We start from the raw sequence: 22,951 nt of genomic DNA on the forward strand, positions 1-22,951 counted from the left end.
GAAATCTTAAGGTTACTATCGTAACCCCGGTTCTTTGAGAATATGAGTGAGGTATCTCACATATGGGAATGCGCTCCGCGCGTGCCCAATCACAGAAACTCCAATGACACCACGTTTGCCTATGTCAGACTAATGGCGTGCGCCGTGCTGGGGCTCCACCCATCTCTCTTCTCGTGCGCAGCAAGGCGGGCTGCCTGGTGAGATACCTCACTCATATTCTCAAAGAACCGGGGTTACAATAGTAACCTTAAGTTCTTTTTCAAATATTCGCTCGGTATCTCACATATGGGAGATATAGACAACTCCCACCTTGCAGACGCTCACCGAAGCAGCTCTGCCACAGACAGATCACAAGATCACCCAGATCCAACACTGTGTGTCTGTCTTTTTTTTTCTCCCGGGCTAATTAGACCCTAGGACTGGATTCACTGTTAAAACAGACTGTGCGAGGTCGGACGGCCTAGTCACATCCAGTCTGTAAAATCTCACAAAGGTGTCTGGCGAAGCCCAAGAGGCAGCTGCCATAATCTCCCAAGATGTAGCCATGCCACTGGTAGAGTGCATACGAGCCACCACCGGGGACCACAAGCCACTCCTTTCATAAGCCAATCCTATAGCGTCCACAATCCAATGTGAAAGGCGCTGAGTAGATATAGGTAAAGTGGGCAGTGCTTCGACTTGGCCAGCTTCCCTCGCGGTCCGTGCGCGGGATCACACGGCATCACGCGACTTTAATTTGTATTTTTCCAGTGACGCTGCAACGACGCTGCAACAACCGGCAGAGGTCTCAAGTGAGCAGGGTGTCTCATAAAAAGAAATGGAGCTGGAAAACCCTACACAGACTTCACTCACTACAGACTTTAGCAGACTGGTTTAGAAATAATTTAATAGCCAGAAATATGCCTGCCCTGCCCTAATAAAGAAATATTTGGTTAACGGCGAGTGAATCCCGTTTGCAGCCGTAGAAGAAACGCAGGACAAATTAAACATTCTGGTTTTCTCCGAGTGCCAAATGCCTTCCTGTTACGTCCTGTTATCACGGAGTTACAGGCGATAAACGATTTTTGATGGTCACAAGTTTACTTCATTTACTTCATTAGTCATCATCATTAGTAATCATTGATTATTAAAGAGTGTTTTTCATTTAAAGGCTTCGTGCTAAAGACTTCGACTTCGTGCTTATTCAGAAGAGCATTTAGTGCTCTCCCCAATCCCAGACGTTCACATTGCATGTTTGTTTGTAATGGATGCAACCGCGAGATTCGCTTGTCATAGGCGCCGATACCATGGGTGCTCCGTCTCTCGGGCACCCACTGAAAACATCGAGCACCCACGTGTGCCAACTTACAGTCCCGGCTAAATTTACATTAATTTAAAATCAAATATCACAGTTTATGTTAAATTCAGCATCTCTCATAATGTGATTGGATATGTTGCTGTCAATTCCCTACTCCATATACTAACCACCAATGAGAGCGTCTCTCGTATGAAAATTCCCACCTGAAGAATTAACGCAAGGCTTTGTCGGGTCTTCAGCCCCAAATGTTTAAAATAGATATAGCCCTGAATATCATTTTAAAAGTAGTCTGACAAAGCTTATTGTTTTGTGACACAGCTAAACACTGCTACCTCATAGAACGTCTATAACATAGCCTATGTGGTCGCAACTCACAAAAGTAAAGCAGATAGAAAAAAACTCACGCAAATCTAGCCTACAACACGCAGACAGCTTCATGCGCAGGGGAGAGAGCGCGCGCACAGGTGCTTTATGATTGTTGGCTTCTAAAGGTATCTTGCTAATTCACTGAACTGCATTAGGTGACACAAATGGTATTGCCTTTATCTTATAACTCCTTGTCTGAGCGACTACCAGGCCTATGGTTTTTAAAAGTCAGATGTTCTCTGACAAAGACATTCGAAAATTAAGAATGTTTATTGACTTCAAAAATACACACATTTTTGCAAACTCCCTTCATTCAACCCTTGACAACATCGCGGTCTGGTGCGCTATGTAGATTGTTTCTCGTACCATTTAATTTCTCAGAATTTAGGTCTACTAGGCCTACAATAACATCATCACCAAATACATCTTTTATTTTTAGTTGAGCAACCACAAAGAGTAGCATAGGCCTACTGTGCACAGTGCACTGACGACTGTAGCAGCCCAAGGTAACCAGTGTGTTGTAGATGAGAGGCAACCCCTTGGTTCAGATAGCCTGGACAACATGTTACCTGGGTGTTGCCTACGTTATTAATTAATGGTAGCCTACAATATTTAATTGATTCGCGTAACATATTAGTTGGCTCAAAGAGTAGGGAATCAGGATGGAGAGAGTCACGCGTGAATTGCTTTTGCGGGATTGAATCCAGTTTAATGCTAGTTTTCAAAACATATATTTTTTTACATGTCTTTTGTCCGAGTGGCTGTAATGTAGCCGAGCGCTCATGGCGTATGAAAAGCGACTTCAAACCGCCTAAAATAACTTGTTTGTGAATGTCTGACAACTGCTGCAGCGCATGCACGCGCAAGGAAACCAGTAGGTGGAGAAACAAGAAGGCACACAACACCGGAACGATTTTAAGGCTATTTCGCATAGGCTACTCAATGGTGCTATTTCACACGCATTATAGCGACCCCCACTCACCGGGGTTAGGTGGAAGGTGTTAATAGACGATTGGCGTAGCCTACAGTGGACTAGGGCTGTCACAATTGCTCAAAAATGACGTTCGAATATCCCCTCTAAAATAAACACATGTATTCGAATATATTGGAATATCTAGGCTATATTATCTGTTTTTGTATGGTTATTTCTTGACAGGGGGGGATCCCAAGCAGCTTTCATCCATAAGGCATTTCCTAATTCACCCGACACTGATATCCTGTGCTAACAGTAATTCTCCTACCCCCCGCTACCACAGCTGTGGATAGTGTGGCATGCTCACGCTTTATGTCTCCTTCTTGCAAAATAGGCCTATAGCCCAACCATTTACGTCTTCAAAAAATAACAACTTGCTAGATATGCCTGCATATCTTTGGGCTTCATTCAGCATTTTGTTCTTCCACTGGAAATGACTCTTCTACATTTGCTGCCTGCTGCATCCTTTCTGTTTGTATTGTTTAGAAAATGTTTGACGTCTTGAGTTAATGCATTAAACATTGTTTGCTGGTAACCAGCCACAAATAGCCTACAGATTCTTGCGTGCATACATTCTTTATTCTCTCCAAAATGTGCCCGTTCTATAGGCTGGCCAAGTGCGTAATTCTGCGGCATAAAGCAGATGTACTTGTTTATTGTACAGAAAAATAAAAATAACCTGTCAAGCAGTCAATTGACTACATTGCAGTCAATAAGTAGGGAAAATTACGAAACCAAAACGTGGGTCATAGTTGTCTAAGCCTCTGCTGTGAGGCCAAACCCATGAACAAAGACGCATTGATATATGCAATAGAGATTGTTTTGGCGAAACAAGCTCACAGCCGAACGAGTCATAGCACTGAATGGAGAGGCAACTGGCATGTGATCTCCCCACGGGCCAGTGGATGTACAAGTTTTCTCCTGTGCCTACGATATGTGGAAGAATTTTTTAGACTAAAGATGTATAAATAATGAGAGTCTGAAATAAGGTTTGTCTTTCTTGTTAGTAGTTTATTAATCTCTGCGCAGAGAGGTCTCATAAGCATCAGGCTATCAGGATACAGAGACAAAGTCTGTGCACCCAAGAGACAATCAGTTGTTTTCTCACACACACATTTATACCTCGCACAGTATCATAATCTCATTGTATCATTACACCTGCACATACACATGACTTGGTCAAAACAATGGGTTATTTAAGAATCAAGGACATTAAGAACATTTCTAACGTCATACAACACATGATTTGCCATCGGACCATTAGTTATTGAAACAGAAGTATCAAATAATAAGAACTAATAAGAACTTTAAGAACTAGATTAGTGTCAAACAGAAAGAGTGAATTCACACTGCATTAGAAGTATCAATTATAAGGAACATCACAAGCTAGGGTAAACACAGGAGAGTCCATTCAAAAGTGTGAAATCATACAAAGTATCAATTCAAAGGTTAAGGTCCCTCTTTGTCATTTTCCCCTCACAGATATTTAATCCAGTGTTTTGTCAAGTTGCAAAATGCTATTCGTTTTAAGGAATTTTTATGATAGTATCCTATACAAAAAGTACTTCATACTATCTTAATTGCTTTATACTCAATACTTGACCAATGGCTATTGCATCTGTCTATTGAAACTGAGAATGTGGCATGTGATCTACTGTGTAGGATTCATAAAATAAAATTAACAGATTGCTAATGGGTGCGTTTCCCGTACAACTACGGAGGTTAGCTTTTTACTAACAGGATGCATCGTTCAACTAACCAACATGTAAGTCACGACTGTTTCCCAAAACTGTCGTACTTACATACAGTGGGTCCCAGTTAAGTTTGGACGGGTTCCTTCATGAATCACGCACCCCATTTTCTCAGCAGAAATGGCACAAACTGCAGTTGACACAAACAACCACAAGGTGTCACTTGGGAGTTCTGCCACTACTATTTTTGATGCGACTTGACTTAACTGCTTCCATGACGCAGTGAGCCATATATAATAATACAATAGCGTGAGTTTATATGATGGTCAAAAGTGTTGGCACCCATGCTAAAGTTGACTGAAAAGAGGAATATAAAATCATCTTTTGGAAATTTATCTTAATGCCTTAAGTGAAAAATGAGAAAATATCTAACCTTTAAGGACACCAATTTTCTTAGTGAATGAATAATGTATCATAAATAAATAAATGTTCTTCCTTAAAATACAGGGGTCATAAGTATTGCCACCCCTATGTTAAATTCCCATAGAGACAGGCAGATTTTTATTTTTAAAGGCCAGTTATTTCATGGATCCAGAATACTGTGCATCCTGATAAAGTTACCTTGGCCTTTGGAATTAAAATAGCCCCACATCATCACATACCCTTCACCATACCTAGAGATTGGCTTGGTGTTATTGCAGTTAGCCTATTAGGTGGTTTGATGCTCATTGAGCTCAATGCAAATCAAACCAGCTAATAGGCTAACTGAAATAACTGTAGTACTGTAAGTTTGGACCATGATAGTTTCCAAACTTCAGTAGTCTGGACTAAGGTGGTTAATGACGTTTAGTAGCACGTGAACGGGCACCTGCACATATTTCTGTGGCGCATTGCGTTAAGGCCGGCAGATGACAGCCGTTACCAGTCCCCTGTCCAAGAGTTCGAATCTGGGTTAAGATTTTGACAACAATATTGACATCGTTGTTTACCTAAGTTTATCTTTTGTGCAGATCATATTATCAAAATCAGAATCAGCCTTCTTGGCTTGGTTTGTGTAAACTAACAAGCCCCCCCCTCCATGAAAATCAAAGGCTACATATTCTCAGCTGACTCATCAAAAAGTGCGCACCACCTTATTATTATCTGCAGGTGTGTGACTTTTACTTACGTGCACATGGCTGCAAATTGACTTTTAATTTATGTATTTTCTGCCTTGGGCATTTTAAAATATGGATGTATGGTGGTTAGAAGTGTAAATATCAATTAGAAACCTAAATATATTTATAATTATTAATTTGCAAACAAATAACTGGCATCAGTGACGTCTTTGACATGAAGATCCCTGGAACTATGCTTCTACTAGCATTCTACCAGAGGTCGAGAGGTGTAGTTGTAACTACACAACTTTACGATAGTGGTTGCGAACATTCGTTGCTACTATGGTTTTGGGAAACACTAACGTAGTGTAACGATGCATTGGACTATGTAAGTTCCAAATATGAATGTAATTCTGCGGCATAAAGCAGATGTATTTGTTAATTGTACAGAAAAAGAAAAATGACATGTCAAGCAGTCAATTGACTACATTGCAGTCAAGAAGTAGGGCAAATTAATTTATGAAACCAAAACGTGGGTCATAGTTGCTAAGCCTCTATAGCGTAGCCTGTTAAAAACGTCGCAGAAGCCTACCCAAGGCTACAGATGAATTCTTAACAGTTATTTCTCTACTAGCTCAATTATTACACCACTGTTTTGATTTGCGTAGTTGCGTTACCCCAACACTGACAATAATGTAGACAGCAAATTTCGATTTCGATTTTCGTTACCACCGTGTAGTCAAGCCTTAAGCCATACCCTAGTAGCCTAAATCGAGGTAAATCGAGCTTTTTCAGAAGGGGCGGCAGGCAGAGCGATGTACAGTGGCAGAGCGACGCACAGTGGCTGAAAGTGGTACTAAAGCTTCACGCAGCTTCACGCCTCGTAATGCGGGACTGAAGTGGCCATTTGAAAGCGATGCCCACTGTAACCCTCTATGTGATGATGCCCATGACACAAAGAGCTGGTCAGCCTTATGCCACCCGGAGTACCCGCACCGGACACAGTGCTCGCAACCTTCTATCCTCAGCTGAGCTTAATGCTGCAAACTCTAAAGTCTTACAATTCACCTCACACTTTGCCATAAATGCTGGGTTCGGCCGCAAAAACACCTTATCGCCACCCGGCGAAAACTGCATACAGGCTGTGTTTACCGACAGTGCATGCAGATCACTTACCCGCTTAGCGGACGGCAGCGTCAACAACAGTGCTGTCTTTAAGGACAAAATTCTCATGTCCACAGACTCAATCGGTTCAAACAGGCTCTGCGATAGAGCCTCCAGCACCACACCTAGGTCCCAGGACGGCACCAGCATCCTCGCAACCGGTCATAGCCGACGGGCTCCTTTCAAAAAACGACATGCCAACATGACATGCTGCTATCGCAGCCACATACACTTTAATAGTAGAGAAGGCCCTGCCGGCATCCAACAAATCCTGAAGGAAACATAACACCGGTCCTACGGGGAATTGAAAAGACACCTGATGCTGCTCCTTGCACCATTTCTCAAACACCCGCCATTTCCTATCATATAATGACCTCGTGTAATAGGCTCTGGCACTTTGTATTGTAGCTACTACCCTTGGAGGGAGCCCTGCAGTGCCCAGGTTTAACCTCTCACGGGCCAAGCCCAAAGCGCCACCCTCTCGGGGTGTGGGTAATAAATTTCTCTATTCGCCAGAGTAATGGTAATGGTGGGTTCAATTGCAAATTGCCTATTCAACACTAAAACGCTCTCATTCTGAGTAGCCCCAGTGGCAATACGTGTATAGCCGATGCCATCAGACCTTGAAGGCGTAAACACTGTCTGAACTACACCCATGCCCCCAACGTGAAATGTGTTAGACATTGCTGGAAGGAGGCAATCCGGTCTGTTGACAGCATTGCAGTCATTGTCACCGAATTCAGCCGGAGACCCAGGAAGGTTGTTTGACGTGAAGGAATTAGGTTGCTTTTCGCTTGGCGTATGGTGAAACCTAACGTGGTTATGTGCTGTCGTCGTGTCTCGCACAGCTTTTGAATGAGAGTGACTTATTATCAGCCAATCGTCTATATAAGTCAATATTCTTATAACTTTTAATCTGAGTGGATCTAACGCCGCTTCCACACATAAGCAGAATGTTCTCAGACTGAGAGCTAACACAAAGGGTAGTACCTGATACTCGTAACACATGTTCTGAAAAGCAAATCTGAGAAATGTCCTGTGTGGTGGATAAATACTCAGATGCCAGTAAGCCAGAGCCAATCCTTCTTCCGTGTTGAATGTGACCGAACGTTGCGTGTTAACATTTTGAATTTGTATTTTCTGAGATAGCTGTTTAAGCCCCTTAAATCCAAAATAGGCCGTAGCTGGCTGCCTTTATTGGGAATCAAAAAGCCCTGAGCACTTTGGTGGAGTGGAACGACTCTTACCACTCTCTTGCGTAACAGTGATGCAATTTCTTGCTCTAAAATGTGTTCCGTGGGAGGTGGTTTCCGAGTAAACTGGAGTCTGTATCCCCTGGCGACGGTTTGCAAGACCCAAGGGTTTACTGCGCATGTGCGCCAGGCCTCCACCAACGGAGCTAACTTTCCTGCAAGGGAGCTTGCGTGTGGGGAACACGCACCAAACATTCACAAACATTATTGAGTGGTCTTCCCTCCCTCGTTTGAGGGGAAGAGGTGAACAGCCCTCCTCCTCCTCCGAAGCCTAAGAGGCGTCAGGGCTGCCGTTTGCGTTTCCTTTCGGCGGCTGGGGGCTAGGGCTTCTTCACTGTAGCAGCCGCCGCTGCTGCGAAGGACTGCTTGCCCCACGGCTTTGCTCCTGCATGGGCTGTGATTTTGGTTTCAATGACCCCTATTACGCCACTTTCCGCCATATCGGACCTCAGCCATATTGGATTTAGTCCAAACTCTACGAAAAGTTTCAGCGGTCACAAATTTCATCCGATTTTTTCACGGAACTTGGCAGAGATGATCTTCAGACCGAGCCACACGATACTTGCCAGATTTTTCATTTCAGGTTTGTTTGCCCGAGACAGCCAATCAAATAGGGCGACGAAGCCGCCAAACAGGAAGTGGACTAACATCTTGGTGACGCTTTGAGTTAACAACAACAAAATTCGATACCATTAGTCAGGACACTGTCCCAATCACTCTACGTTACTTGCCAGATTTTTCAATTTCAAGTTTGTTTGCCCGTAACAGCCAATCAAATAGGGCAATGAAGCCGCCAAACAGGAAGTGCAGCTGCTCGCACACTCACTAGAACTAAAAAATATGAACATATTTCCCCTATCCTGGCATCCCTACACTGGCTGCCTGTTAAAAGTCGCATTGACTTCAAAATATTACTTCTAACATACAAAGCCATTAATGGCCAGGCACCAGAATATATTAAAGATCTCCTAGTCCCATATAACCCACCCAGACCATTACGATCACAGAATACTGGCCTTCTTGTAATTACACGAATTTAAAAAACTACAGTAGGAGGCAGAGCTTTCAGCTATCGCGCACCCCTCCTCTGGAATAATCTCCCTTCCTCAATTCGACTAGCAGACACCATCCCTATTTTTAAGTCTAGACTTAAAACATACCTCTTTACTGCCTCCCATAGTTAGGTATGGTGAGGTGTGGAACTTCACCCACCTCAGGGATTTATGGAATGGACCACCCTGCTGAGTCCTCATGTGACTGGCACCCCAGTCACGCGCGTGATGGTGGTCACTGATCCATACCTGCGCTGGTGTCGACTACCCCTCACCATGCCTTAGTTATGCTGCTATAGCATAGTGCTGTCATGGACTTTTCATGTGCCACGCCATACAACCCCCCCCCCCTCCCCTTCTCTCTCTCTCTTTCCTATTCTCACTATGGTATACTGTAACATAGTGCCACTGATTACTTATTGACATTAACCATTTTGATTTTCAGTAATACTAACCCACTCTACATCTCTCTTTCTTCCCCCTTACCTCACTTGTGAGGTATATCATCACCAGTCATCAGCCATCCGTGTGCTTGGCCCTCCTCTCACCCATCTCACCTGAAGTCCCATCTTTTTGACTGCCCTATTAATGTCCCCCTTTGGGGGGGATATTAATAGGGCATGGATTCCTGGCCCGTACTGCCGACCCACCACATGCCCCTTGACAACTCCTTTTCCCCTGGACAATTCCAATGCTGGACTATTTGAACACTAAATTAGGATTAATGCATTATCATACCAGATATGTAATCATCCAACCTCTTGTAACTTTCACCTCAGGTGGCTTTAAACACCATGTCCTATTCTCTACACCTGACTATCATATGCATTTGTCATGTATACAGACCTTACTGTCCTGTATTTGACCCTAGTCTTCCTATATGTATCTCCAATTCTAGGGAGTTTTTCCTTGCCCCTGTTGCCCTTGGGCCTTCTTTTCTTTTCTTTTCTTCCTTTCTTTTCTTTTTTTCTCTGATTGTCTACACTCTGTAATGCGCCATGATACATGTGTAATGTTTTGGCACTCTATAGGCACAATAAATTGAAATTGAAATTGAAGTGAGCTCTTATCTCAGCAAGGCTTTGATGTATGAAGTCCAAACTTGGTAAGGGGTCTTGTTCACTGATTGTGATGCACTAGGAAATTGGTATCATTTGGCATGTATAGACCGCTTTCAGGTCCGTAACAACCGTCGTTAGGGACGAACTCGGAGAACAAGCAAACCCAGAGCCATATAGCAAGACATTGAAAGAAAGACACAAGGTGCTTGAAAATTGTTAACTTTTGGCAGAGAAAAGCAGACTGAATTTCCCCTGTGTGGTACAGGAGACATCTTATGTTTTTGTGATGTGTCCGTTCAAAGCTAAAAATGTTTAAAACGCCAATAAACTAGGCAGGCCTAGGTGCCAGACATTTGGATACGAAGCATGCATTATGAAGCTACGAAGTTATGCCACAAATGTTATCTTCATGCTCAAGAGGAAAAACTGAAATCATGTAGGCTAACATAGGGTAGTGACGTTGACAAAGTGTTTTATCATATTCATATTCAGCATATCATTTTAATCAGAGACTTATCGATATGATCCATGAGAACGGAGGCTATAGCCTACATTTCACGCAAATGACAAGATGCAGTTAGCCTAAAGTTAAAGTTGACCCTCCATTTGAGTTGTTTGTTTTAATAAAGTAGACATGGGCTTGCAAGTGATGTTATTGCATAGGCCTACTAAAAGGTATATAGCCTAGTTTAGCTATGTCATGTATAGGCTACTTTCCTGTCATTTTGTGCATTGTATTTCAGTCAATCGTTCTATGTGTGTCCAGTGGCATAGGCTACTTTATCAAAGTAATTATCCTCTGACCTCAGGGGGAAATGATTGCCCACCCCTATCATATAGCCTTTGAGTAGGTAGTTCTCACTTTAATCTAAATCTAAACTAATTGTTTGTGCAATCGAAGCCCTACCGTTAACATTAACCCAGTGGTTCTCAAACTTTTTCTTTCATTCCCCACTTTGATCAAGGGGGCATTCTCGAGCCCCACCTGTCCCTCATCGCTCTAAGACCCCGCTTACACGAGCATGTGTATTTTTATAAACGAAGACATTTCCCTACGTTTCAGCCTTTCATTTAGACGCAAACGGAAAATTTGCCACGTAAAACGGTTATCCAAAAAAACTCCGGCCAAAGTGATTTTTTTGGAAAACTTTGTTTATGCGTTTGGTTGTAAACTGTGGTAAACGGAGTTTTGGGGCTGAGGTGATCATGGATGCGCTCAGAATAGCCATCGCGTTTATGTTGGTGCAGACCCTTTTTGTCTGTTTGCATTTGCAAATTCAGCTCCTCCTGCTTTACCGCTGCTATCCGAAGAAGAGAGTACACTTATGTTTCCGGTGGCTCGGGCAACTTTTCAGGATTCTGATTGGTTAATGTGAGCTTGAGCTTATCGTTAGACTGCCACTGTGGTTTGGCATGTATGTACACGGGTTCGTGTAAACACATTTAAAAAAAGAAAACGGTCTCGTGTAAATGCAGTTTTATTTGCAAACGTAGATGGCCAGATATTCGTTTAGGAAAATACCCTGCTTCGTGTAAACGTAGTCTAAGAAAGTGGTAGGTCAAGCTTAAAATTGTCAAACAAGTTCTAAATATATCCTCTTCAACAGAGTTAAAATCAGCTGGTGTTGCAGATATAATAATAAATAAATACATAACACACATATTTCTGTTTTCCAGCAACATATTAGGAAGCATATGCCATTTTACAGCATTGTACAATATATTCAATGAAATACCAACATGCTGCATTAAATGGATCCATAATCCAGTCATACCGAGCACTGCTGCTCAGTTGGGAAATATTTTTAAAATAAACTTTGCAGGAATGTGATGTAGGCCTAATGTTTAATACATGGGATCACAAGAGTGCCTCCCAATCAGACGTTTCAGCGATTTCGCTCAGAAATCTCAAAGGCATAATACTGTGGCGATCGAGGCGCCTGTCCCATGCAGTAATCTTATTTGCTAGGTGAGGTAGGTGCTTGTCTTTGCCTTGTAACTGGACATTTAACTCAAATGTATCGCTAAGATATATCAAATATATCGCTAAGATAGGCCAGCTTTGTCAAGAAATGTTCATTAGTGAACGTGCTTGCAGATTCAAACATGCGCTCTTCCTTCAAGAAGAGGCGACTCGGAGCTCAAACACACGCGACAGCACTTTACCTCGGGAAAGCCACCTTGCCTCGCTGTAAAACAGTACAGCCTTTTGGTCAGCTACCATTTCTTCGCAAAGTGCGGAGAATAGACACGCTTTTAAGGGCAGGGTTTTGATGAAATTCACCACTCTCACAACAACGTTCAAAATCTCATGTAGGTCGGGACTAACTAAGCTGCCTTGACACGAGCGCTTCCCTCTGAATAACACAGTGCGTCCATTGCGCATCGGGTGCTACTTGGGCCCAGGCTACAGATAAAAAAATAAATTAAAAAAACTCCTGGTTTTTTACGTCAGTTCACGCCCCACCTGGCATGTCTCCGCGACCCAGTAGTGGGTCGCGACCCACAGTTTGAGAAACGCAGCATTAACCTAAGCCTAAGCTAACTTTACAGTGACCGGCCAAATGTTTAGCCTACCTTCCGTAAAATCCGTTGCTTTTTCATAGGTAAATCCGCTACACCTCTAGATGAAAACAACCCAGACTCAGCTACACCGAAATATCCTCAGAGTTCGTCCTCCGAGTTCGTTCTTAACTACGGTTGTTAGGGACCTGAAACCGGTCTATAGGGGGCGCTGCAATACAGGAAGTGAGCTTGTATCTCAGCAACGCTTTGATTTACAAAGTCCAAACTTGGTACAGGGACTTGATACCTGATTGTAATGACGCTCTAAGAAATTTGGCCTCTAAAGGGGGCGCTGCAATACAGGAAGTGAGCTTGTATCTCAGCAACGGTTTGATGTACAAAGTCCAAACTTGGTACAGGGACTTGGTACCTGATTGTGATGACGCACTAGGAAATTGGCATTGCTTGGCCTCTATAGGGGTTGCGGCAAAACAGGAAGTTAGCTCATATCTCAGCAACGCTTTGATGTACTAAAGCCAAACTTGGTACAGGGACTCGGTACTTGATTGTGAGAATATGCATGGAAATTGCTGTATTTGGCCTCTAGGGGCACTGTAATAAAATAAATGAACTTATATCTCATCCATTCTTTATCTAATTGCCATCAGAGTTGTTGTGAGTGCTTGCTCATGCCATGGGTGGGTGACAAAGTGGGTAGTAGGCTTAGTTTAACAAAGCTTAGTTGTATAGCTTAGTTGAACAAAGTTTGTAACTATTGTAAACATTTGTGTACTGTATTTTAATTGTGGTTTTTACCTGGTTTGTTTGGCAGGAGCTGTGGAGTGCCTTGCTCGCTCCGTGTCTGATTTGCATTTATTGTATTTTCCATGCATCAGGTATGCCATGGTTATGGTTTAATTATGTACAGTGTATGTTTCTTTCTTGTCGCTCTTTTGCGACTGTCATGAGGCAGAGGAGCTGTGACGCGGCTTGCTCGCTCCATGTCTGATTTGCATTTATTGTATTTTCCATGCATCAGAGAGCAATTAAGTGAAATTCCATTCAGTTGTGGCGTCCATCCTTTCATACACAACGCAGAGTGATTGAGGGAGGGGAGAGACGACCTCTGTTACATTAGCATGGGGTTGGGGCATTTTTCGGTTTCTGGTTGCCTGTGGTTTCCTAGGGCGATTTCCAGGGGCTTGGCGCTATCGCTTATTATAGTCCACTATCTTGAAATCTCTTGGCTTCTTCTTCTTATTATTATAACCTTTTCTTTTTACCTTTTCAAGAATGAATGCGACTCTAACCGCTTAACGTACAGACATGTTGAAATAACCGTTGTGTAGGTCTGGAGTGGGGCAAGAGAGTTATTATTTCAGACTTTTTAAAAAGTTTATACTTTTTGAGAAATAGGGGATTGAAAATGTTAAAAAGCTAATTTCCCCCCCATAGACTTGAATGGCTTTCATGTCATAATGGCCTAAAGCCAGCTGCGCTCGTTAAGCTCCCAGAGTAATTCCCGGGCTAATCAGAACACTGGCACAGGTGTCACCTGTGAATCCAACTGTCTCAGCTTCTAATGCATACAATCTGGTGCTCCCTAAAACTACACATCCCGTAATTAACTTGTGCGCATGCGCAGTAGCGTTCTCCTTGCGATTCTGGCACTGCTGTCAAGCATCCTCTTGAAGAAAGTTTATATTCTTGTTGTCTGGTTCGTCCAACAAACGTCGACGAAACGGATGTTTTCCTACCACACCCAATGTAAGTTACAATTAATTTGTGTTTTTTATTCGAATGGAGTGTGTGAAGTCTGTTTAAAACGACTCGGCTAATCAAGTAAGCAAGCAAGCTGGCGTTAGCTTCAAACTTGTAGCTTAGCAACATGCTACTCGTAGATGCTACATCAAGACAGGACGTTAAGTTTAACTCTAGCTAGTTTGATAATATTGGTATTACGCCGAATAAGTTCATAACTTGATTAAGCGATAACCGAGGATTCAGTAGGTAAGTTATATTACGTTAGCTAGACCTCGGGAATGTTTCTAGGTTCGCGGTTGTGTGCAGTGGAGGCGGTAACTAAGCATTTCACACTCAAATTGCCAGCTAGCCGCCTTTAATAGCGATAGCTGGCCTGACGAGGGAAATGGCAAACAATCACTGGCTGAAACTTAGCCTTTGTTTTGAACTACGTTTGTATGAGTGGTAGATTGTGGCGTAAAATGACTTGATTGTAGGCTTAGCTGTTAGTTTGTTGTTCAGTTGAACATATTTATCTAACAGCTGCCCCCCCCCCTTCTATTTCTGTTAGGTGCCCCTTCACTCTGCTACAGGAGGATCAGGCTGACTGCAACTGCTATGGATGCTATGGATGGCAGGAAAACACAGTACAAGTGAATTTCTAGATGAAGAGTGAATAAATGCACTTGCTTAACTGATAACAAGTTGTCAATGGTTATTTATGCAAGCGTGTGTAGCCTAAACAAGATATACCTAGGCCTAGCCAAATTTATCCTGGCTGTAGATAAAGCAGGATATGAATTTCCCAATATTTTGCCAGATTAGGCTAATAGTGGTTTACTGAGGTTTAATATCAATTGAAATACCATTGAAATCACGTTGATCTTTAGTTTGGTTGTAATTTCAACATTATTTTTAATATTCATTTTAGTGGAAATACCATTGAAATCCCGTTGATCTGTAGTTAGAATTTCAATGTTGCTTCAATATTAATGAAGGGTGCAAAAGTGATCTAGAATAAATGTTGCAGTGCGACGTTGATTCAATGATTTTAACGTCATTGAACGTCAATGATTTTAACGTCAATGATTTTAACGATTTTAACATATTACAAAGTAATGTTGATTTTAACATAGATTCAATGACTAATTGTTAGATGGGTGCAGAATGAGCAGTCATCAACACCAACTGAAAGCCCCATTTTGCAGGTAGTCTTGCATTGCATATAATTAGGCTTTCTCTGAACTACATTTTCCAAAGGCCAGCTTTCGTGCTTGTGTCACAACTTTAGAACGGCTTGACGCACATGCTTCAAATTTGGTGTGAACATTTGTATGGACTTAATGATGAAGTCAAATGTCAAGGTCAAACCCACCTTTGAGTGTGATATCTCAAGAATGCCTGACAAGGTTTTTTGGTACGAGGGTTTGTATGAACTCAAAGATTAAGTGATTCAATGTTTTTTTTTCTTCAGGAATCTCCCCACCAACATTAACCCAGCAGATTTCCATCCACTATTGTAATTCCTCTGGCATTACATTTCTAGTTGGTTTTTGAAATACTCAAATATCGAAATCGGTATCAGCCTTCAAAATCCTATATCGGTCGGGGTCTATTACAGACTACACGAAGAGTGTAGATTTTTTAGTTTACTGTAAAAAGGTAAGACATGTGAAAGATAGGCATGTGTTTGTGTGTGCATGCACGCCTGTGTGTGTGTGAGAGAGAGAGGCCGATGTTTAACACATATTTTGTCGGGTCGGGTGGGTGTGGGACATTAAAAACCCTGACCCGCACATCACTAGTGTCAGGTTTATTTATATATATTGTCATGTGACAATGTAATATTTATATATTGTCATATGACATGTCACTAGGAGGAAATGTTAATATGTCAATGTGAGAAAGGAATAAAAAACATACAGTTCACTTACATCTCCACCACTGTCTTTAAGTCCCACAATGTTTGGATGCTGAGAAAGGCAAACGATTGCATCCACAGGCAGCTCTAACCCTGTATTGGCTGGAACACTGTACAGAACCACTGGAACGGGACTTGCATCTGCCACCTGCTGGAGACAACATGCCTTCATATTTCTATTTTTAATGTTATCTTTCATGATTTAGACATGCACAGAGGTAATTTAATGTGAAGTAAGAGAAGCAAGTCACAAAACTACTATCAATTTAAATAACCAACAAATACGTAATACTGTCATTTAAAGGTTCTCTAAGCACGGTTGGGTGATGTCACTTCTGTTTACCTTTCAAACAAAACAGAGAGCTAGCTTGCCCCTCCCTCCCGTGCAACTGAAACTGTCATGAACACACATCTCATCAGAGATTGGCTGGAAGAGTTTGTTATTCATTTCAAAACATGGCTTAAAAATGTTTTGTTGGCCAATCAATATCAATAATATACAAATATCCCATACTAGCTTTCATCATATTGTCTGTCAGGCCGGCAACCATTATGCGATTGGTTCCGAGGTGGTCACAAGGTTCGTGGACGCCATGTTGGCTACCAACATTCATCACATCCCTATTGACATGTGCATGGAATAATGGTAAACATATAATAAATGATTTAAAAAATAACGTGAGACTTCCGGTGACGTCATGATCAAGGCAACAGCCTGATTTCAGAGCTCCTGAGGAGAGTCTTTTAAAAAACTAGCCAAGGCGTACTTTTATTTTTATTTTAAACTTAAAACAACCATACCAAGAAATCATAATGGCGAACCTTCGAAAAGAATCAGAAAAGAGGCCCAACAAGCAATCTAAGACGTCTAAAGACCAACCTGATTCTGAGCTAAGTGAGGAAAGCATGGCGGCAGTGCTAACCGAACTGCGTACGTTGAGGAAGGAACATGCTGAAGCTTCAAAGGATACCAAAGAATCCTTAACGAGGGTAGAAACTGCTCTTAGTGAAGTGGCAGACAGGACGACACAACTCGAACAACGAATGACAGAGTATGAAGAGAGACTGGTTGACTCGGAGGAAAAAACTCAACGAAATGAAAGAGCCCTCCGCTATCTACTTCATCGAGAGGCTAATATGGCTGCCAAATGTGAGGATCTGGAATCGAGAGCGAGAAGGAACAACCTACGCATCTATGGAGTGAAAGAGGATGAAGAAAATAACAGCAACATGTTGGAGTTCATGAGCGACCTTATCCGAACATCACTGGCGTTGCCGGGGAGCCAGGACTTAAACATAGTGAGAGCACATCGCTCTCTAACCATGAAGCCGAAAGACCCGAAGAATCCACCCCGGTCCATTATCGTCCGATTTCTGGACTACAGGGTTAAGGAGATGGTAATTCAAGAAGCGTGGAAACGTCGTGGAGGAGTGACATATAACGACCAGAAAATTTTCTTCGACCAAGATTACACTGCTGACATTCAGAAGAAACGCAAACAAGTTAGGGACATAATAAAGCAATTGAAAGAGAAGAGCATTAAAGCGCAATCACCATTCCCAGCAAAGCTAAAGATCCATCTAGATTCCGGCGTGAAGACCTTCGCAACCCTCGGAGACGCAGCTGAAACTCTCAAGGACCTGGGTATCCACGTTGAACGTGATGAACGGGAAACTCTTTTCACCGAACTTTTACAGAACAACTGGATGGATAGAGCATACAGGCATAACATGATGACCAACGCAGATCTCAAAAGCCTACTTCACAAAGACTAACGCCTGCTGTAAACATATCCAGTGTAGTAAGTAGGTCTTGGTTAAGTTATGTAAGATGGATACGTTTTGGCTAGTGTATTCATAGAAAGCTACGGTAAAATATGTAAATATAGACTCTCCTCACCGGAGGAGCTTTTGAGTTTTTTTGTTCTGTTTTATCTGGCCTGCAACCTACAGGCCATAGCAAAGGCGATTGATCTGCGTAGTCTATAGCCTTTCGCACATAGTGCACACCCCCGGAGAGACCGGTCACAACTCTCCGTCCTCGTTGAGACTGATGCTTTTTAAATCAGTCGGGCTTTTGGAAGTCAGTTCTTTCTTCCTGTTGATTGTGTGTTCTTGTTTCTTGCATTGTTTGATTTTACATGTAAACGGTATACCTGTGCAGTCATATATAGGTGCATTTTATATTGAAGAAAGGATGTTTATTTTAAAAGGTATGAAGGGGTACAGTTGTCTATGAATAATTTAAATATAGTCAGTTATAATGTCCATGGTTTAAATCACCCTATAAAACGGAAAAAAATATTCAATCAGTTGAAAAAAACACATTGCTCAATTGCTCTGCTACAAGAGACTCATTTAAGTGAAAATGAACATATGAAACTAAGAAGAGAATGGGTTAGTCTAGTATATAGTGCTTCACATGGAAAGAAAAGAGGGGTGGCCATCTTAATAAACAGAGCTTTGGCTTTCAGTACTGAAAAGGTGGTACAGGACAAATTAGGAAGATTTGTAATGGTGGTGGGAAGTGTGGGAGAACTTGAATTTTCAATTCTAAATGTATATGCTCCAAATGAGCATGACCCAAATTTTTTCAAAGAGCTGGCAAATATCATAACAGATAATTCCAGAGGAATGTTGATAGTAGGAGGAGACTTTAATGCAGTACAAGATGGAAAGATGGATAGGACGCCAATGGAAAAGGGGCCTCCAAGTCCTAAAACACATATGTTAAATAATTTCATGTCTGAATTGGGCCTTGTAGACCCATGGAGAGTTAAAAACCCCAAGGGGAAAGACTTCAGTTTTTTCTCCAATGTGCATAACAGTTATTCTAGAATTGACTTTTTCTATATTCCCCCACAATATATGTATAAGGTAATTGACTGTCATATTGAGCCTATAACCATAAGTGACCATGCTCCAGTCATGTTGAAACTACACTTAGGAACGCACTCTTTCTTCAAGTACTGGAGAATGAATGTATCAATACTGAATAACACTGAAATTGTTGAGGAGTTGAGGCAACATTTAAAAGAATATCTTGAGACAAATGATAATGGGGAAGTCAACCCTACAATACTATGGGAGGGAGCAAAAGTAGTTATGAGAGGGAAGATTATACAGGTTTCATCCAAACTGAAGAGAATGCGAGTGGAACAACAGCTGGAGCTAGAAAATAAAATAAAGGTGTTAGAGAGGCAACACAAGGGGGCAGGTTCAAGCAACGTTATTACTGAACTTACAGAAGCAAGAAAAGCCTTAGATAAACTGTTATCACTGAAGGCAGAAGGAGTTCTAAGATTTACTAAACAGAGGTACTATGAGAATGGAAACAGAGCTAGCCGTCTTTTAGCTTTTCAACTTCGCAAAGCCCAGGCTAACCGAACTGTTGCCAAAGTAGTTCATCCAACAAATGGTAAAACAGTTTCACACCCCAAAGAAGTGGTAGAGGCATTTGCAACTTTCTATCATAATTTATATATGGAACCTAAGTCACAAACGACAACTGATAACACCAACATCTTCCTTAAAAATCTAGAGCTCCCCACATTATCAGAGGATGCGTCATTACAAATGATATCACCCATAACAGATGAAGAAATAAGAAATGCAATAAAGAGATTAAAAAATAATAAATCCCCAGGAGTTGACGGTCTCCCTGGAGAATTTTATAAGTACTTTATTAATGACCTGACACCAGTGTTAACTGAGGTGTTTAGATATGCTCTCTCCGAGGGTAATCCTCCTGAGACCTGGTCACAGGCCATCATATCTGTGATACACAAGGAAGGAAAAGATCCAACGCTATGTGAAGGATATAGACCTATTAGCCTTTTATGTAATGATCAGAAATTGTTGACAAGCATCTTAGCGCAAAGAGTTCAAAGACATATTGGATCACTTATTAAGTCAGACCAAACAGGGTTTATTCCATGCAGACAGGGTGCTAATAACATAAGAAGAACTTTAAACATAATTACCTGTGCAAAGAAAAATAAACAGACGTCGATGCTTATAAGCTTTGATGCACAGAAGGCATTCGATACTGTGAATTGGGAGTTTTTGTTTAAGACATTGTCTGGGATGGGCTTTCATTCAAAATTTATAAGATGGGTAACAACTGTTTATAAACAGCCAAAAGCAAGAGTCAGAGTGAATGGATGCTGCTCGGAGTTCTTTGGCCTGCAGCGAGGAGTGAGACAGGGAGATTGTCTTAGCCCCCTGCTTTTTGCCATAAACATTGAGCCCTTGGCGGCATCTATTAGACAGAATGAAAAAATAAAGGGGATAATGGATATGGGAAATACAGAACATAAAATATCACTATATGCTGACGACATTTTAACTTATACGAGTGATCCTATTGTTTCTGTACCTGCTCTAATGAACACTCTTAAAGAGTATGGTGAACTCTCTGGATATCAGATTAACGAATCCAAGTCAGAAGCTATGATGTTAAAGGGGCAGTGGCCTACACAATTAACAGGAAGTCTTCATTTTCGCTGGTCACAAAGATTCAGATACTTGGGAATAATTCTAACTACAGATCTATCAAAACTGTTCACAGCCAATTATGGGAAGTTGATGAACTGTATTAAAGCAGATCTTATAAGATGGGAACTATTGCCACTCTCTTTGATGGGAAGAGTGGAGACTATTCGAATAAACATCCTCCCCAGAATGCTTTTTCTTTTCCAATCTTTGCCTGTTCCTGTCCCCTCAGCTACTTTCACCACTATAGGAAAATGGTTTTCTAAATTCATATGGCAAAGCAAACCCCCTAGACTTAAACTCAGAAGATTACTATGTACAAAGATCAATGGAGGCCTGAATTTACCTAATTTGAAACAATATTACTGGGCAGCCCAATTACGATCCATGGTTTCCTGGTTAACTCAAGACAAAGATACTGTTTGGGTAGGGATGGAACAGTCTGAATGTCTAGATGTTCCATTGAACTCTCTCCCATTCCTCAACTTAGATACGGCTAGGATGAAAAAGCTTACAAACATATGGGTTAAAAATACTTTGAAAGTGTGGTCTACTGTAAGAAAAAAAATACAATCACCTACGACCATATCCAGAGCCATAAGCATAGCTAAAAATATAGAGTTCATTCCAGCAAGACTAGATAAGGGTTTTGAAAGATGGAAAGACAAGGGTTTAGAAGTCTTGGACCAGTTATTTGAGGGAACGGTGTTAAAATCATTTGAACAAATTAAAGAAAAGTACGATTTGGCAAACAAAGATTTTTTCAGGTTCTTACAGATAAGAGACTATTTAAAGAAACATAAAGAATGGGAAAAGATTTGTTCCCTACCATCTAAAATAGAGCATCTTTTCATTTCAATTATACAGGGAACAGTGACAAAAAAATGTATATCATATTTATATAAGGCACTACAAGAAGACCTTGGAGAGAACAATTTGGATATTAAAGAAAAATGGGAATTGGAGATGAATACAGTAATATCTGACAAACAGTGGGAAACTTCATTTGAACAAGGGCATAAGGTAACAAATAGCCTCAGTTGGAGGGAATATGGTTGGAAGCTAAGAATGAGATATTTTAGAACACCACTTGTTTCTTCAAAGTGGAGTAATGTTTCACCTGTGTGTTGGAGGGGCTGTGGCTCACTGGGGGACCATACACATATATTTTGGGATTGTCCAAAAGTATTAGAATACTGGAAAAATATTCAAAGAGAAATAAAGCAGTGCTTATTTATAGACCTGCCGATGGAACCAATACATTTTTTATTGGGCATAGTACCTGAGGACTTCCTGGAGGATAGCCATACAAAATTGTTAAGGACACTTCTGCTAATTGCAAACAAAGTCATAACGGCCTCCTGGTTGAAGCCACAGCCCCCCACAATAGTCCAATGGAGGGATAGAGTCCAAGAGGTGTATCACATGGAACATATCACTGCAGTTTTACAGCTAAAGTCAGAAGCATTCCTCAATAACTGGACCTCTATTGTTTTGCATCTCCACTTAATGTGACTTTTTTTTTTTTTTTTTTTCCTCTCTTTACTGTGTTTGTTTTAGTCTTTGTTTTTGTGTCTTCTCTGTTGGAGCCTGAAGGCAGATCTAGGAATAGCAATGTATTAACTTGAATGATGTCAATCAGTCTTTAAGTATTTGATCCTTGAGGGCTATGCCCTTAAACCATGGACTTACCTATCTGAACCCGCTAAAACTGACATGTGTTATTCAACTTTGTCATATAAGAATTTGTTTTGATGCACTGTATGACTGATATGAAAACAAAATAAAAAGAAGTTCAAAAAAAATAAAAAAAATAACGTGAATTACTTAAAAACTGCCCTACTGTTGCGTGTTTGGCTACAGTGAAAGACTGGGAAGCGGCAAAATATTCCATAAGTTCCCCTGTGACTGAAAAAAGGCGAAAAACTGTGTGAGCAGACAGTGAAAAGAGCAAACTGGAGGGCAATTAACTACTCAATAATGTGCGAGATGTAAATGTCAATTTCTCTCTTTGACTTATGATTTAATCCAAAATTGACCAAATTACATAGGAAAAATATAGGAATACCATTGTTAATGTGTACCACGCTGTCAGTTCTAAGTAACATGCTTCTATACCAATTTGAACGATTCTCTTGAAATATGCCATCAATCTGCTGCACTACGAGTCAGGACCTCTATTTAACATTCATGCAAAGGAAAACATCTCCTGCAGTACAGTGTCCCTGTCACTGCAATAGGGCATTGGGATTGATATTTGTTTCCAACACCACTTCCAGCAGGAACCTACTCTTCCAAGGAGGTCTCTCATCCAAGTACTAACTAAGCCTACTT

The 22,951-nt window shown here is 41.4% G+C and overlaps 1 protein-coding gene across 2 annotated transcripts in view; it reads right to left on the reverse strand.

Moving 5' to 3' along the window:
• Nucleotides 1–22,951, reverse strand: part of hoga1 (4-hydroxy-2-oxoglutarate aldolase 1) — a 138,506-nt gene that overhangs the window by 34,011 nt on the left and 81,544 nt on the right. For both annotated transcript variants that reach the window (XM_076277744.1, XM_076277743.1), the window contains one exon: nt 16,137–16,271. In XM_076277744.1, the coding sequence (XP_076133859.1) occupies nt 16,137–16,271 (135 nt within the window). The remainder of the gene's footprint in view (nt 1–16,136; nt 16,272–22,951) is intronic.

Source organism: Alosa pseudoharengus, unplaced genomic scaffold, assembly GCF_046254945.1.
Source record: "Alosa pseudoharengus isolate Yale_2024_CS ecotype anadromous, Long Island Sound unplaced genomic scaffold, YU_APseudo_1.1 YU_APseudo_1.1_scf_11, whole genome shotgun sequence".
NCBI classification, from domain to species: Eukaryota; Metazoa; Chordata; class Actinopteri; order Clupeiformes; family Clupeidae; genus Alosa; species Alosa pseudoharengus.